Below are 15392 nucleotides of genomic sequence, written 5' to 3'. Positions count from 1 at the left end.
GCAGCTTCACACGTGCGGTCAAAAGATTCCTCTTACATCTCCATCACACTTGTTTATCTTTCTTTTCAGATCAAAAGTCGTTCTATCTCATCAAGATAAATAATTTTGATATCCAAAATACAGACAAACTTGTTGGGTCTTTCTAGAGTACCATAATTATAATCTTCATTCCTCCGTGGGGATTCATCTGCTACATCAAGACTTTTTCTGCATTCATCGAGGAACACATTTATACTATCATTCAAGGTTCTTATATAATCTCTCTCTGAAGTCTATGTGCGTGTTTCGATGACACTCGTGAGAGTTCAAAAGTATATATTTTTATTCTTGTCAGTGTGTAAATGTAAAAATAAAGTATATCAGATAGAAATAAAAAACTTGAAAAGCATACAAGTAAAAATACTGGCAAATCTAATGTGCAAAGTTTTTTATTGCATATGATGTTAAATTTACTGATGTGATTTAATTGTATTCTCAATTTTTATCCAAATATAGTCTAAGAGCCTAATAGAGCATTTCTCCCTGCAAGATACCTTTCTTGCTCTTGGCTCAATTTTCTACTGATAAAAAGAAAAGAACTTACCACCTCGATTATAAATGCTGAAATAGAATCATAAAATCAAACCCCACCTTCATCAAGCTCATAATAAACGGGATTGATAAATAATTGGCCAGAAATGCAGCAAAAATTAAAGGTATAACAAGAACTATGAATTAATTTACCAAAGAGTAAATTTTATTGCCTCAGAATGTTGGATAACACTAAGTAACTCCAGTTACTTAAAGCTAGTTTAGGTTCTGTGTTCTAGTTACACGTACTTAAGTGTCTGTAAAGAACTAATTGGAAGTTAGCAGAGAATTGATAGATTATGCAAGTGATTCCCATTTGATGTGGCCACACATCGTAAAGTTCAAAGAACAGCAAGGGAGTCCTGTAGAAGCAATTCATATTGATTGAAAATGATAAAAGATAAAATGATGATACTGAATGAGTGCTCTGTGTGTGTGTGTGATTTCTAACAAGCTAGTTACTTTAACATGCATAAAAATAACAATTTACAAATAATGAGAATGCGATCATTGCATCACTGAGAAATATATTATAATAATTTTTGTAAGGGTAAAAAAATTCTTACATGCAATATTCTTGATGGGAACCTACATTACACATCTACTTTATGCAATATTCAAACGAAATTCAATTAAGAAATTGACTGATTAGTTTCGACAAGGAGAATGACACTGTGCACTTTAAGATCATATACCAGCCCCAAAGATATTGAATGTGAGAAAAATCATCGGTTTGAAACATGAAAACCACTATCAGCAACAACGTAATTAAAGGATTAGTACGGAAAAAAGCATCCATGGTGAACGCCGTTGCTGGGAATCGAGCCCATATTACCCGGATGACAGACAAAAACATTAACCACTATACTACAACAACAACAACAAAAATGATATCTATAATTATATAATTACATAATTTTAAAAGTTAAGGTAAAAACGCCGTTGCCGGGGATCGAACCCGGGTCACCCGCGTGACAGGCGGGAATACTTACCACTATACTACAACGACTTATGTTCTGAAATAAAAATATTCTATTTATAATACAATATTAAAGGAGTAGTAAATATTTAAAATAAACAAACGCCGTTGCCGGGGATCGAACCCGGGTCACCCGCGTGACATGCGAGAATACTCACCACTATATTACAACGACTTACTTGACAGAAGTTTTAAGATACGCATAATTGTAACCTAAAATTGAATATGAAATTTATCCAATGGTGCTAACAGCTGTGTTTGAATAAAAGAAACAATAATAATAAATGTCATATTGGTAACACGGATTATAGCGTAATTTTTTATTAATTTTTGAAATTTGTGTGAATGTAATTTTTATTTAATGAATATAAAGAAATACATTAAAAAAGTGAGCAGAAAAATATATTTTAATATTTGTAGCTTTTAAAATCTAGACATATTAACGTGCGGGATTTTGAATTTATAAAGTCAACTTGTAATTCTTGGAAAGATGTTCAAACAGACAATTACTAATTACATGTACAATGGAAGAAGTCATGAGAGGAGTTACTACATCTGTGGTTTATGTCACAAATTTATACTTAAATTTTCTTAATATAAAAAGTTAATAACTTTTATATTTTTTAATGTATACTTAGTTATAGATTTATGTAAAATACTGCTTTTTATTTATTTTAAGGCAATAATTAATTGCAGAAACAACTAAAAAAATTAAGTAACTCCAAGTTTTATATCAAAGGGTTTCTAATAACTCCTAACCATTCATATTTGAGCATGAGACTTTTCTTTATGAATAACGTTTGTTTAGAGTGGATGCTTTAGGAAGCAGCTCTTGTTTGAAGAAACTCTTGGGTTGGAGTACGCTATGCTTAGACTGGTTTAAAAAAAAAAATAGTTACTTCTACAAACAATTTTTTATTAAAATAATTAAAAAAATGTTTTCTCCAATTATGTTCCAACAACAATAAATTATGACTATTTATCACCTATTCTAATTTGTTATCTATCTCCTTTCTCTCTCTTTATTTCTTCAACTGAAAACCTTCAATTTTAACTCTCTTATGTTATGAATTAATGATTGTCCATTGATTTGATACATTTACTCATATGATTCATTACTCTTTATGGTAGATATTTGTATTAACTAAGTTGATTTGTTTCCTTTATGGATTACATATTGTATCTATAAATAGGACTCTTCCTATCAATAATAAGATACAGATGAGTTGCTCCCTATTTTCTCATTCTCTATTATCTATTGTTTCTTCTCTATTCTCTCTGTTATCGCTTTATTTCATAACACGTTATCAGCACGATGCTCCAATCAATTGAGGACTAGTGGAAGCTTTTTCTCTATAACGACAGTGTTATGCGTCTCTCAATCCAGGCTCTTTCTAATCCTTTCTCAAATTATAATTTTACCTTATATTCTTCCTCTTGTGATAAGAATTATTTAACTTTATCAATTTTCATCTTCGTCTTATTATTTTTATTTTTATTATGACGGTGATTATTATTATTATTAATATTATTATGTTATATGCTAGTTCTAAACACGCGAAAAGTTGCAAATTTTGGATTTGTGACCATTGATATTACAAGGAAGAATTCCTTATATTGGATTTTAAATGTTGAAATATATTTAGATGCAATGGATATTGGGATACCATTAAATAAAGAAATAAAGCATCTAAGCAACTAATTTGCTCATAACAAAAATATTGTGAGAAGAGATTTCACAAATATTGTGAATTTATTTCATGCCTATGTATGGCTGGCTGGACAAAGCAATAAAGCTTTTGATGAAAAATCATGAGATCCGCCTAATCTGCTCCATTCCCAGAAGTGAATGCAGCAATCAATATTATGAATTTATTTCATGCCTTTGTATGGCTGAACAAAGCAATGAGCTTTTGATAAAAAATCATGAAACCTGTCCAAATTGGTTCTGCTCCATTCCCAGAAGTGAATGCAGTAACATTTGATTTATATTTTCATGATCGATCATGATCTTGATTTTGGACATGGTTATAAAGAAAATTTCGAAGACACATTTTGTCACCAGAAGTGGCACGATAATGTGAAAAAAAAGGAAAAGGAAAATGTGAAAATATTGACAAAAAGATGAAGGTATATATTATCATTACGATGGTAAAAGCCATTTGAGTTGTACTTATTGTACATCAGAGCATCTTACAAATAATGAGAAGAACATAAAACACAATTTGCTTATGAAGATGGTGATTCTGATTATGGCCATATGGATGCTACTCATCTTGATATTGTTATTTTCTTTGCTAAAGCAAATAAAAGCATTGATCACCTAATTGATTATGAGAGTGTTGAAAAAAATCTCATATTGATATTTACGTTTATATGAAAAATGAATGTTTTGCACTAGTACTAAAAGATGTGTCTTATTAATTCTGCAACAACTTATATAATTCTCAAGAGTAATAAATTTTTCTCTTGTTTGATAATGTGAGACATCAATGTTAGTATTATTTATAGTACTACAAATATATTTGAAGACTCTAGAAGAGCTATTATACTTCTACCAAGAAGTTGAATAGAAACTTATTAAGTTTCAATGATATTTGTCTAAATGGATATTATATTGAGACAAACAATGAAAAAGATATGAAATATCTTTATATCTCTATGATTGAGTTGAAAAAGAAAGTGTATTGGAGAAATTATCAACATTCTCTTATAGTTTGTACTACAAGTTTATTAGTACAATTTAAATGCATGTCATGGTAAACCAGAAGTTTACAAATCAAAATGATTGCCTTGTTTGACATGATCAGTTATTATGATGCGAAAAAAAAAGGGGTTGAAAAACTCATGTGAACACGTTTGAAGCGTGGTAGACCTATTGGTCCCAAAGATAAAAACTCTTGAATGAGAAAGGGGGCTAATATGCAAAATAACCTAATCGAAAAGGTTGAAATCCCAAAAGATTCATTTGACATAATTAATGGTTCGGTTCCAGAAGAACCTCAGGTACCTGAAATGGTTGAAAATGATGAGATCTCAATAAATTATGTCATGAAACATATAATATGAAACCAAAATGAAGTTAACATTGACGAAACTTTTACTTATAACATAGCGATGAATGCTATGAATGACAATGAGGATCAATAAGTAATGATCATTGAAGATTGTCGGCAAAGAAAAGATTGGCCAAAATGAAAATATGCAAAGAAGCATAATTATATTTGTTTGCTAAACGAAATGTTTTTGGACGTATAGTTCGCACTCCTGAAGTTGTGAAACCCATTGGGTACATATGGATTTTTGCGCAAAAATCAAATTAAAAATGATGAAATTGTTAGATACAAAGCATAATTGGTTGCTCAAGGTTGTTCACAAAACCTTGTATTGATTAGTGAAAAAAAAAAAAACATGTTCACTAGTATTGGATGCAACAACATTGCAATATTCGATTATTCTAGTTGCACAACAAGGTTTGCATTTACATCTAATGAATGATGTTACAACCTATTCATACGGTTCTTTTGAGAATCATATTTATATGAAAATCCCTGAAGGATTTTATTTGCCCAACGAGACAAATTCTAAAGAGGGTTATTCAATAAAATTGAACATGCTCTTTTATTGATTAAAGAAATCAAGACGTGTGTGGTATAACCATCTTATTGAGTTCTTATTCAAATAAGGATATGGAAATGATCCTTTTTGTCCTTGTATTTATATGAAAATATTAGAAAATCAATTTTTCATAATTATTGTTTATGTAGATGACATAAACATCGTTGAAACTACTAATGAGCTCACAAGGAAATTGAAAGAATTTGAGATGAATGATCTTTGAAGGGCAAAGTCTTGTTTGAAATTAGAAATTGAGTATTTAAATAAAAGTATTTTTATACATCAAGAGGCTTATATGATTAAGGTGCTTAAAATGTTCTAAATGGACAAGTCATGTCCATTATGCACTCCAATAGTTGTGAGGTCGTTAGATGTTGATAAAGACTCTTCTTAGACCTCAAGAAAATGATGAAAATCTTTTTGGTCTAGAAGCACCATATCTTAGTGTCATAGAAACACTAATGTATCTTGCGAATTATACTCGATCTAATATTGCATTTGCTATAAATTTGTTAAGCAAGATATAGTTCTTCAACTACAAGAAGAAAATGGTTTGGAGTAAAACATATACTTCGTTACTTTAAGGGTACTACGAATATATTCCATCCAAATGATTCAAATTCAGACCAATGGGTTATGGATATGCATGTTATTTTACATATTCTTACAATGTCACAATGGTTGATCACAAACAAGATGTTTGTTCAAATGTGGTAGCACAATGGTTTCATTAAGGTATATGAAACAAACCATAGTAGCAACATCGTCTAATCATACAAAATTACGAGGAAAGTTGTGAATATGTTTGGTTAAGGTTTATAATTTAACATGTGCAAGAAACTTGTGACTATCCCCGAGAAAGATGGAATCAACAACCATATATGAAGACAATAGTATATTGTTCAATTGAAAGGATGATATAGATATCCAAAAAATTCGTTCATCTGAAAATATGACAAGTCTATTTGTAAAGTTTTTTCCAAGAAAAACTTTTGAGCAAATGACTCACAAATTCGGACTCTGTCACCTTAATGATGTAAGTTTACATGAGGGGGAGAAATAGAATATGTGATGAACAATATTGTATTAAAGAATACAGAATGTTGTACTCTTTTTCCTTCACTAGGTTTTTTTTATCCCAAAGGGTTTTTCCTAGTAAGGTTTTAACGAGGCACATTCTTTATCAATGGACACTCAAGGGGGAGTGTTATGAATTAATGATTGTCCATTGATTTGATACATTTACTCCTCATATGATTCATTACTCTTTATGGTAGATATTTGTATTAACTAAGTTGATTTGTTTCCTTTATGGATTACATATTGTATCTATAAATAGGACTCTTCCTATCAATAATAAGATACAGATGAGTTGCTCCCTATTTTCTCATTCTCTATTATCTATTGTTTCTTCTCTATTCTCTCTGTTATCGCTTTATTTCATAACATCTTATATTTATTTTCATTTTCATGTTTTATTTTTATCGATTTTATTCCTCTTTTAATATGCAAGATTGCTTTTAATCAACAGCTTTTTTTATGACTCTACAGTGCCAGCTTCTTCAAGCATCTTCATATATTTATTATTGGAGAATATGGATCGAGACACTTTTTTATCTCGAGTACATTTATATATTTTTATTTTTTGTCGATAAAAAAATATATTTTTTCTTGGATTTTCAAATGAAAAAAGTTTCCATTTCACTACTTCCGAATTGTATGATTGGAAGTTTTTTTTCTTGTAAATTATATAATCCAAAAGTTGAAATGATTTTTATTTTTCAAATTGGAAATTCAAAAACTTAAAGAAAAAAATTACAGAATGAGCAATCTGAAAATCAATTTTTCAAGAAAAAATATTTTTTTGTGATCCAGAAATCATTTTAATTTTTTACATTGTGCATTCGATAAAGACAAAAGTGAAAAGTTTTTTTTTTTTATATGGGTGAAAGAATAAACATTTGGAGGTAAAGGAAGAAACTGCTCTCTAGGAAACATGGACACTACACAAACAAATCCAAGACTCTAAATAGAAAGAACAAATTGTATAATCCTGAGTTGTTCACCCAAAATTTGAATCTTTATAAAGCATTTCAGTAAAGATACCTTTTAGTTATTATGTTACTAAGGCATATCACACGATTATACAAAAATAGGAACGAAAAGTGGTTCATGAGCTTAGTTACCTTGGACTTGGTTTATGTGTAAACCACGATTCTAAAGATCCAGTAATTACAGATTTTTAGATGAAGCATGACAAGTGCATGGATTCAGAACAGGATAAACGCTCCTAATCATAAACATCTTGCAAACTGAACAAGAACTCTCTAATGGAAAATCATCATCAGTTGAATAAGTACTCATCAAAAGCGTTGATTTGATTGCCTGAACAGTCTAAGAATCCACATACAGCACAATATATGCCACTAAATTACTAATTCCGGAAATAAGAGCAGAAAACCCAAATTGACAGTGCGGAGATCTCAAACTCATTCTCTTAATTCCGCGGACTCCATGCAGAATCAAACAAATACAAAATAAAGTAAACAAAAAATTGCTCAATATGAACCTTGAAGCGTTTCTCCTTGCCAAATCTTGTAGGACAGAAGCTAAGTCTCGTGTGTGCGTGCAGGACAGTGTATGAAACTCAAACTTTGGAGACAAGGTTCTGTTCATTTATAAAAATATTACAGAATTTTCAAATGTTTTCAAGCATAGTTTGTTATTTCTTTTATAGCATACACACAGACACATAAGAAATAGAAAATATTTCAAAATTAATCCCCAGAATCAAGAAGAATTGCAAAAGCACAAGTGTTGAAAATAATGTCATACATGCATACAAGAGCCAAAATAAATGAACTGCTTTTGCTACCGTACTAACGTCTTTCCAATACAAAAGTTCCAGAAAACAAATGAAATCAGTCTCTCAACAGCAAGATAACCTATAAATTGTTCTAGGTGGTATTGAACAGTACAAACAATTGATCAAAGTCTTGCCCTTGCTTTGGGTGACATGTTCACAGCACCACCTAACTCCTCCAAACCTGTGGAGGTGTTCTCTTCAAACTTGTAGGCCAATAGAAAATATAGCTTCTGGAGATGTACCTAGAATAAATGGTAAAAGAAATGAGAAAGAAATCGAAAAATATCACCGAAAGAGGTTTATGGAGGAGAGTCCAGTTCACCATTGTCTTTACTGTCATCAACATTGGTTGGTTGCTCTTGGTTAAGAGCAGCAAAAGAGAACTTCTCAAATGGTCCACCCTCACGTCCTAAACCTGCTCGATACAGTAGATACTCGACAGGCTCTGTAGGCTTAGCTCCAACAGAAAGCCAATACCTATAAAACATAGGGAGAATTTATGCTATCAAACAAATGGAGATGGCTGTCCTGTTAAATTCTTAAATATAAATTTGGGTTTTCATTCGTGCAATCAGAAACAATAGCTTATCTTTCTCAAAGACAATTGACATAGGTAATTTAATCCTAATCTTTGAATTATAGAAATAAAGAAACGCAACTTCAATATATCTCATTATACTGCCAATGGCCGTCTACACAATTACACAAGCCCATTACCACCATGAAAACATCTACCAAGTAATTTAGCAGAAGTATACATGTATAAAGAAAAAAAAAATTATATATATATAGTGTAAACACAATTTTATTGTATTAAGGAAATGTCAGGAGACTAGAAAACAAAAAATTGAAAAATTCGGAGCTACAATTCTGGTCGGGGCAACAAAAACTATGAGCCTTGAATTTTAGTATTTTACAATGTTTCATATTACCCTAGAAGCCTGCACTCTACATGTTCCTGGTGAGGTTTTGCAAAGCAAATAATCAAAGCATCTTCCGGGCAGTAAAACTATTTTCCCGCATTGATACACTCACAACTAGATAACCTAGGATTAGAGAAAGTTACTTACTTCACTCTTTCCAGTTTGAGACGCATTTTTTCTTCATCATCCTTGCCTGCAGAAAAGTAATACATTGAAGAAAAATTAGCACCAACTACAACTATCCTCCATGATCTTTGTAATTCCTAATGGAAAAACATTAGACATAACGGTAACGAATACACACTACATTCGCAGCAGGTTTTCGTATTATACAAATGTACGACACTGGCTTAATTGTAATTTTAGTTTCTTTTAGGAAAGAAAATGTTTACCTTGTACTGAAGAGCAAATTGGAATTTTGAATGGTATAACCCTGTAAATGTTTCTTTTGAAAAAGGAAATTTTCAACCTCACTGGACAGAACCATTTTACAATAAGTTAAGAATAAGAGAATAACCTGAGATAGGATTGTAGAAGCCTACAACTTCAAGTTGCTTGCCATCTCTTGGTGTTTTGCTGTCAGTAACAACCACGCGATAGAATGGGTGGTTCCTGCAGCCGAGCCTTGCCAATCGAATCTTCACCACCATCTTTGAGCTTGGTTGATTCCTGCAACAGTGTTCGTGATGAGAAGCAACCAAACCAAATATGTGTATCCAACAGTGAAACAAGAATCATCGTGAAGCAATTCAAACATTGAGCAAGAAACAAGCAATACAAAGTTACCAAGAAAGACTAAAACTTTCTCCTGTCAATAAAACTGAACGAATTTTGGGTGGTAATTTGTAGCGAACACTGAGATAAGGATAAGGGAAATGGATGGGGTTCAACGCGTCCAAACAAAAAAGTGAGATAGAGTGGGTTTTGTCATCCAATAAACCCATCCAACGGATAAGAAAAGTCCAGTGCTAGTGCCACTTCCATTTCACACCCCCTCCATGCCTTTTTGGGCTCCACGACACATGCATTGGGCTTTTTTTTTCACCCCTTTTTCTTGTTACACCTCTCCGACTTTTTTTACCAAACCATTTGAACTACGTACCGTCAAAGTAGGGATGTCAAAAAAGCCTACATTTAGTTAATATTATCGTTATATGTTTTTGGGTAAAATTGTTCTTGTTTCACTATAAACCATTGAGTTTATTTATATATTGATTAAATTTTTAGACTTGTTGAAATTTAGAGCGATGACTTATAGAATGCATGTTGAATGAGTACTTATATTTGTGTCACTCAAGCCATATATTATCTTTCAAGTGAAATTGAGCCTTTTAATAAGTTTATGAACTTTGGACTTTCATATTCATAGAACTATCAAAATGGGCCATCCGGCCCGATCTGGTCCATCACAGATTGGTTGCTTAGTGAGTCAACCCAACTTGACTGACTCACTTATTAATGAGTCAAAAAAAATTGAACCCGGACCAATTCAATATGGGTTTGTGGGTTAAACAAGTTGGCTCACTTAATTAAAAAAAAAAACACAATTTTTTCTTCAGTCCCCAAAAACACTAAATTATAGTTATAATTAAAATCTAAATAAACTTCAATATAATCCAAAATAATGTTCAACTCCAAATACAAACCAAAATCACAAAAATATTAGGTTTGCATTTGTCAACCCAATATGTTGGCTAAAAACAACAATCCAAGTCAACCCAAATACAAACAAAATTTGTGGCCATTTATCTGCGGGTGGGTAGTGAGTCAACCCTGCTCACCACGGGTTCAACTTAGGTAAGTCAGAATTTTGGTGGACTGGGTCAAAAATTGACTCATACTGAGATTTATAAAAAATTTTCAATCCAACCCGAACCTGTGATCGGCCGAATTGACTTACAAGTTCTGACCCAATTTGACGACTCTACTCATTCGAGTATTATTTTATTATTTAAACAAATAAATGATTGTGAACTATCTTTATTTTATTAAAGAACATTTAAATAAAATAATTTCGCTTAAATAATATTCTTTTTCTGATGAAACTTAATTATAGTAGTTTAAACTATCCTTCAAATGTTGTGATTATTACATAGTTTTATTATAATTGTGTAACTATTTAATTGATACTTTTTTTAATGATTGGATATAATATATATATAATTGTATTAGCGGTGGTTACCTAGTAGGTAATCTAACCTAACTTGAATATATTGTGAATAGTAGGTCAATATCATCTTTTGAAAGTTTTCAAATTGTGGAGAGAGTATGATGTGATTCCTTAGTGGTATTTGTTAAAACAATGAATGTGTTGGTACACTTTAAACTTTTTTTTTTTATCTTACACATTATGGTAAACATGTCTTTACTATTATTTTATAACAACGTGTCTAGAGTTTTACTTATATAATTATTTTGATGAAAATTCATTGAAATATATAGTAATGACCAAGTGGTGGTCTTTATAGTTGTTTAAGATAATATTTTTATGTATATTATAAGTTTCTTATCTATCAATAATTGGTAACAAAAAAAAGAGTTGATGGTATAAAAATACTTTGGCATATTTGAAACATTGTGTAATTTCAAATGGTTATGAGACATTGTTTGTGTCTTTGGATCAAATTTATGCTTAGTTTATAAAAGAAGTGAGTACTTATTAGGTATACTGCGTGATTAATAAGAAACAAATCTCCATTGTGATATTGTAATCAATTTCAAAAGCAATATTAATATTGTTGATATTAATTATGTTATTTTTTATGTTGTTTACATGCAAGATATTGATATACAAAGATGGCAACAGGACGCAGCGGGTTTCACTTTTTCATACTTATCTTCATACAAAAAATTCATCCTCATCCCCATATCCAAATTCAATGAATTTTAAATTTTTTACTCATCATTATTTCCATCGGGTAACGGGTATATATTAGTACACGTACTCATACTCGTATTCGTTTTCTTATTGTTTTAATATTAATTAATTAATTAGTTTTTATAAAATAATAAAAAGTTACGACAAAGGAAACATAATATTATCAAATATTCAATATTAAGAGAATGGTTGTTTCCTCGATATCAAATATTTATAAAAAAAATACAATTGTATAATGTCAAGTTAGAGTACTAAATAAAATTTCATGAGAATTAAAACATTTATTAAATTTGCAAATATTAATGCAACTTGGTTTATACAATTTAAAAATATTTTAAAAAATATATATATAAGGAAAACAAATATTCAAATTAAAATATATTTTAAATGTCCGTTTACTTCAATTTTTTAAATTATAATGAATCTCTTTTTTATATACTAATAAAAGTTATAATATATCACCAAATCAAGATTACACAAAGCAACAAATTAAACTAATAATAAAAACAATTTAACATAGATCTTGAATCTTTTGAACTTCAATATATGTTGGAGATGGTGATAAAGAAAAATCATGGCAATTACATTAAATTTTTATGTTATAGTAAAAAAAATATTTATACAATTAAAGTGACAAAATTACAATATGATAATGAGTTAGAAAATAAAAAATAATTATATAAAATATATCAAAATAGTATTCAACATGATAAAAATAAACAACAAGTAGAAATATTAAAAATTTATCAAATGTGTATGATAGAAACAATTTGAGAGACTATTGAATGAAATTGCACAAAGGAAAAAAATGTATAATTACGGATATGATAAAATGAAAAAATACATTAGAGATCTAAGAAAACTTTTCAAATATCAAGATAGTCAATGATTGAGAAATAATGAAAATTATTTTAACGAAACAAAAGAGTTCTTCAAATGAAACAAAAATTAATAATAATAGAGTAACCAAGATAATTTTTTTTATATTACATGGTAAATGAAAGGTTTATGGTATTGAACACTTAAATTGGGAGGGTTAAACATTCTCTTGTAAAAGAAAAATATATAATAAATTAAAAAATTAAAAAAGAATGGAAATATTCAAATGTGAGACATAAAAAATATTTAATTTACATACATCATTTGAACATGATTGCATAAAGATTGTAACGTCTCATTTAATTATTAAACGAAATTAAAGGAAACGTCACACATAAGATAGTATAACAACGCAGTCCTGGGGTTCTCAACACTTCCCCTACCCCAAAACTAGGCACACCACGATGCCAACAAAAGCAGGATAACGGTTTAACTAAAAGTTTACAATCCAATACAACGAAATACCGGGGGCCATAGCCTTAAAGAAAAGTCCAAAGGAAGCTATAGTCCAATCCACGTGGACTAGGCAGCGAAATCTCCATTTCCTTGCTGGTCATGAAAATCTCGTCCATCTGCTCCCATCAATCAAATTGATGATCATCGCAAAAGAAAAGCCACACCACAGAACATACAACAAACAACAGAAGGGTAAGCTAGAGCCAATAACATATTCATCATACAGTCAATTATATTTTCATCATCCCATACTCATACAGCAACCAAGCATATCATGACTCTTCATTCAATACACTACGACTCGACTCGACTCATCCGAATATGTATAACTTAGTCGGATTCAGCGGATGCTTGCACTTGTGGATACCTCTGCTCGACCCTGAGCTGCTCACCCCGAGCTATGTGTTACAAGTGTTACGATGAATCAAATCTCCCTCACCACAAGGTTAGCCCTTAATGAATTTCAGGCCTCCTGCTACTCTCACCACAGGAGTCAGTCTGCTCTAAGTGAGACTAACTGGCTCCTTAGAGCGTCAGGATGCAACCTTAACTTGGATCCTTACCTAGTCATACAGATGGGGCACCACCATGGACACCCACTAACAGGGGTCATGGAATTACGTCCCGACCACTGAAGCGCGACCTTGGAGGTCTCACCTAGAGACCCCAAGGAATTTACACGCTGACACGGACCAACAATCATAAATTCACAATATTAGAACGTTAAATCACGTTTGAAATTTCACACCAACCCCTGAGGCCAATTCCTCATACTCATCACATTTTGAATCCATGCTACTGATCATCACCATCCCATGAGTCTAGGACCTCTTCTCATATCAATACCATGTTACTTTAATTCCAGTCCACTCATTCATTTCACATGTCAAGGTTCCACAATATCCGTCATTCACCATTCATGAATCATATCATACATACTTAGCAATCCATTGTGCACATATGCATACACACGGACATGTATCTTATCACAACAATCATACCCAAACAATTTCCAATCATCCAAGAGCAATCAAACCACCAAACAGCGCCTTGTCTCGCCCAACCCCTCGCTCAGGCCGAAGAGTCTCGCTTAGGCGAGACGTTCTCGCTCAGGCGGTACCCCTTCGCCTAGGCGAGGGCTCGAAGGAGGAACAAGGAGCCAACACGGGATCTCGCTTAGGCGAGTCCCTTCTCGCCTGGGCAAGATGTTCACTCGCTCAAAAGTTGAGCAGGTCGCCTGGGCGACTTTTCGCGCAAAAAGGGGTTTGGGCGAGTCCTTGTTTGTCTCGCCTAGGCGAGACTGGCTCGCTTGGGCGAGATTAGCAGGTCTCGCCACTGTTTTCCTGCAACAGCGATCCCAGCCAGCCCATCCCACATACATTAACACATTCACAGCTCATAACCACATCATACCAGCCCATAACTTCAACACGACAGTTCATACTTAACGAAAACGAAATATGCAAGTGAGCTAGAGCTTCCCTACCTGGAAATGGGTTCGTACAGGTCTTTCAGCACAGAAGAGCACAACCGCTCTAGAACCCGACTCGCAAGTGAGCAGAACAAAGACAAAGTCGAACGTGATTCTGAACGTTGGAACCCTAACATAGGTAGAAGACGGCTGCAGCTCTAATGCAAGGATAACGATTTTCTGAAATGCCAAGAAGTGAAGTGTTTAGGGAAGACCCTGAGACTTTATCTGTTGGGCCGGCCTTAGGCTCACTTACAAGGGCAGCCCACTAACTTTTAGGGCAGAAAATAAAAAGGGGGCCTTACAAAGATCATGATAAGATGAAAAATAAATTGGAGATGCAAATAAATTTCATAATAAACCAAACAACTAGAATAAATAAAAAATAGAAAGTGTGTAGTAATATATATATATATATATATATATATATATATATATATAAAAGGTCACTTAATTGATTATGAATATTTTAATAATTTAAACACAAACGGGACAAATATGTACATTCTCATACCCATCTCCATATTTAATTGAAAAAGTCGGAGATTTCTCATAGTCATACCCAGTCAATGCGGAACCCCTCATCAAAACAGGGACGAGTTCAGGTAATACCCACGATGACGAGTTTATTTGTCATCCCTACTAATATCATGTTATTTCTTAAATAGATTCAAGGTGTCAAAATGAATTAATTTGGTCCACATATATTCAAATTTAAACTGAAAATATTCTAGCTTAATTTGATTTATCTT

At 32.0% G+C, this 15392-nt stretch overlaps 1 protein-coding gene and 2 non-coding genes across 3 annotated transcripts; all 3 read right to left on the bottom strand.

Moving 5' to 3' along the window:
- Nucleotides 1-1507: 1507 nt before the first annotated feature.
- Nucleotides 1508-1579, bottom strand: TRNAD-GUC. The gene has a single exon. It is a non-coding gene; the product is annotated as a tRNA-Asp (tRNA).
- A 73-nt stretch (nt 1580-1652) lies between these two features.
- TRNAD-GUC lies at nt 1653-1724 on the bottom strand. Its single transcript has one exon. It is a non-coding gene; the product is annotated as a tRNA-Asp (tRNA).
- A 6198-nt stretch (nt 1725-7922) lies between these two features.
- On the bottom strand, nt 7923-9884 carry LOC114190069 (30S ribosomal protein S16-1, chloroplastic-like). The gene is made up of 5 exons (XM_028078834.1): nt 9743-9884; nt 9474-9625; nt 9104-9149; nt 8356-8510; nt 7923-8275 (listed from the first exon to the last, which is right to left on the bottom strand). Exons 2-5 carry the CDS (start codon nt 9604-9606, stop codon nt 8232-8234), a joined length of 378 nt encoding a protein of 125 aa, XP_027934635.1. The 5' UTR covers nt 9607-9625; nt 9743-9884; the 3' UTR covers nt 7923-8231.
- Nucleotides 9885-15392: the final 5508 nt, after the last annotated feature.

Source organism: Vigna unguiculata, chromosome 7 (genome assembly GCF_004118075.2).
Source record: "Vigna unguiculata cultivar IT97K-499-35 chromosome 7, ASM411807v1, whole genome shotgun sequence".
NCBI lineage: Eukaryota > Viridiplantae > Streptophyta > Magnoliopsida > Fabales > Fabaceae > Vigna > Vigna unguiculata.
Note: the sequence above shows the minus strand (reverse complement) of the source record. Positions and strands in the feature narration are given on the sequence as shown.

What these genes read in the sequence shown, in the direction of transcription:
- LOC114190069 (XM_028078834.1), bottom strand. Translation starts at nt 9,606, where the DNA reads ATGGTGGTGAAGATTCGATTGGCAAGGCTCGGCTGCAGGAACCACCCA. An exon ending in CTTCTACAATCCTATCTCAG is followed by an intron (nt 9,150 to 9,473) that starts GTTATTCTCTTA and finishes ACTTTTCTGCAG; the next exon opens with GCAAGGATGATGAAGAAAAA. An exon ending in TGATGACAGTAAAGACAATG is followed by an intron (nt 8,276 to 8,355) that starts GTGAACTGGACT and finishes CATTTATTCTAG; the next exon opens with GTACATCTCCAGAAGCTATA.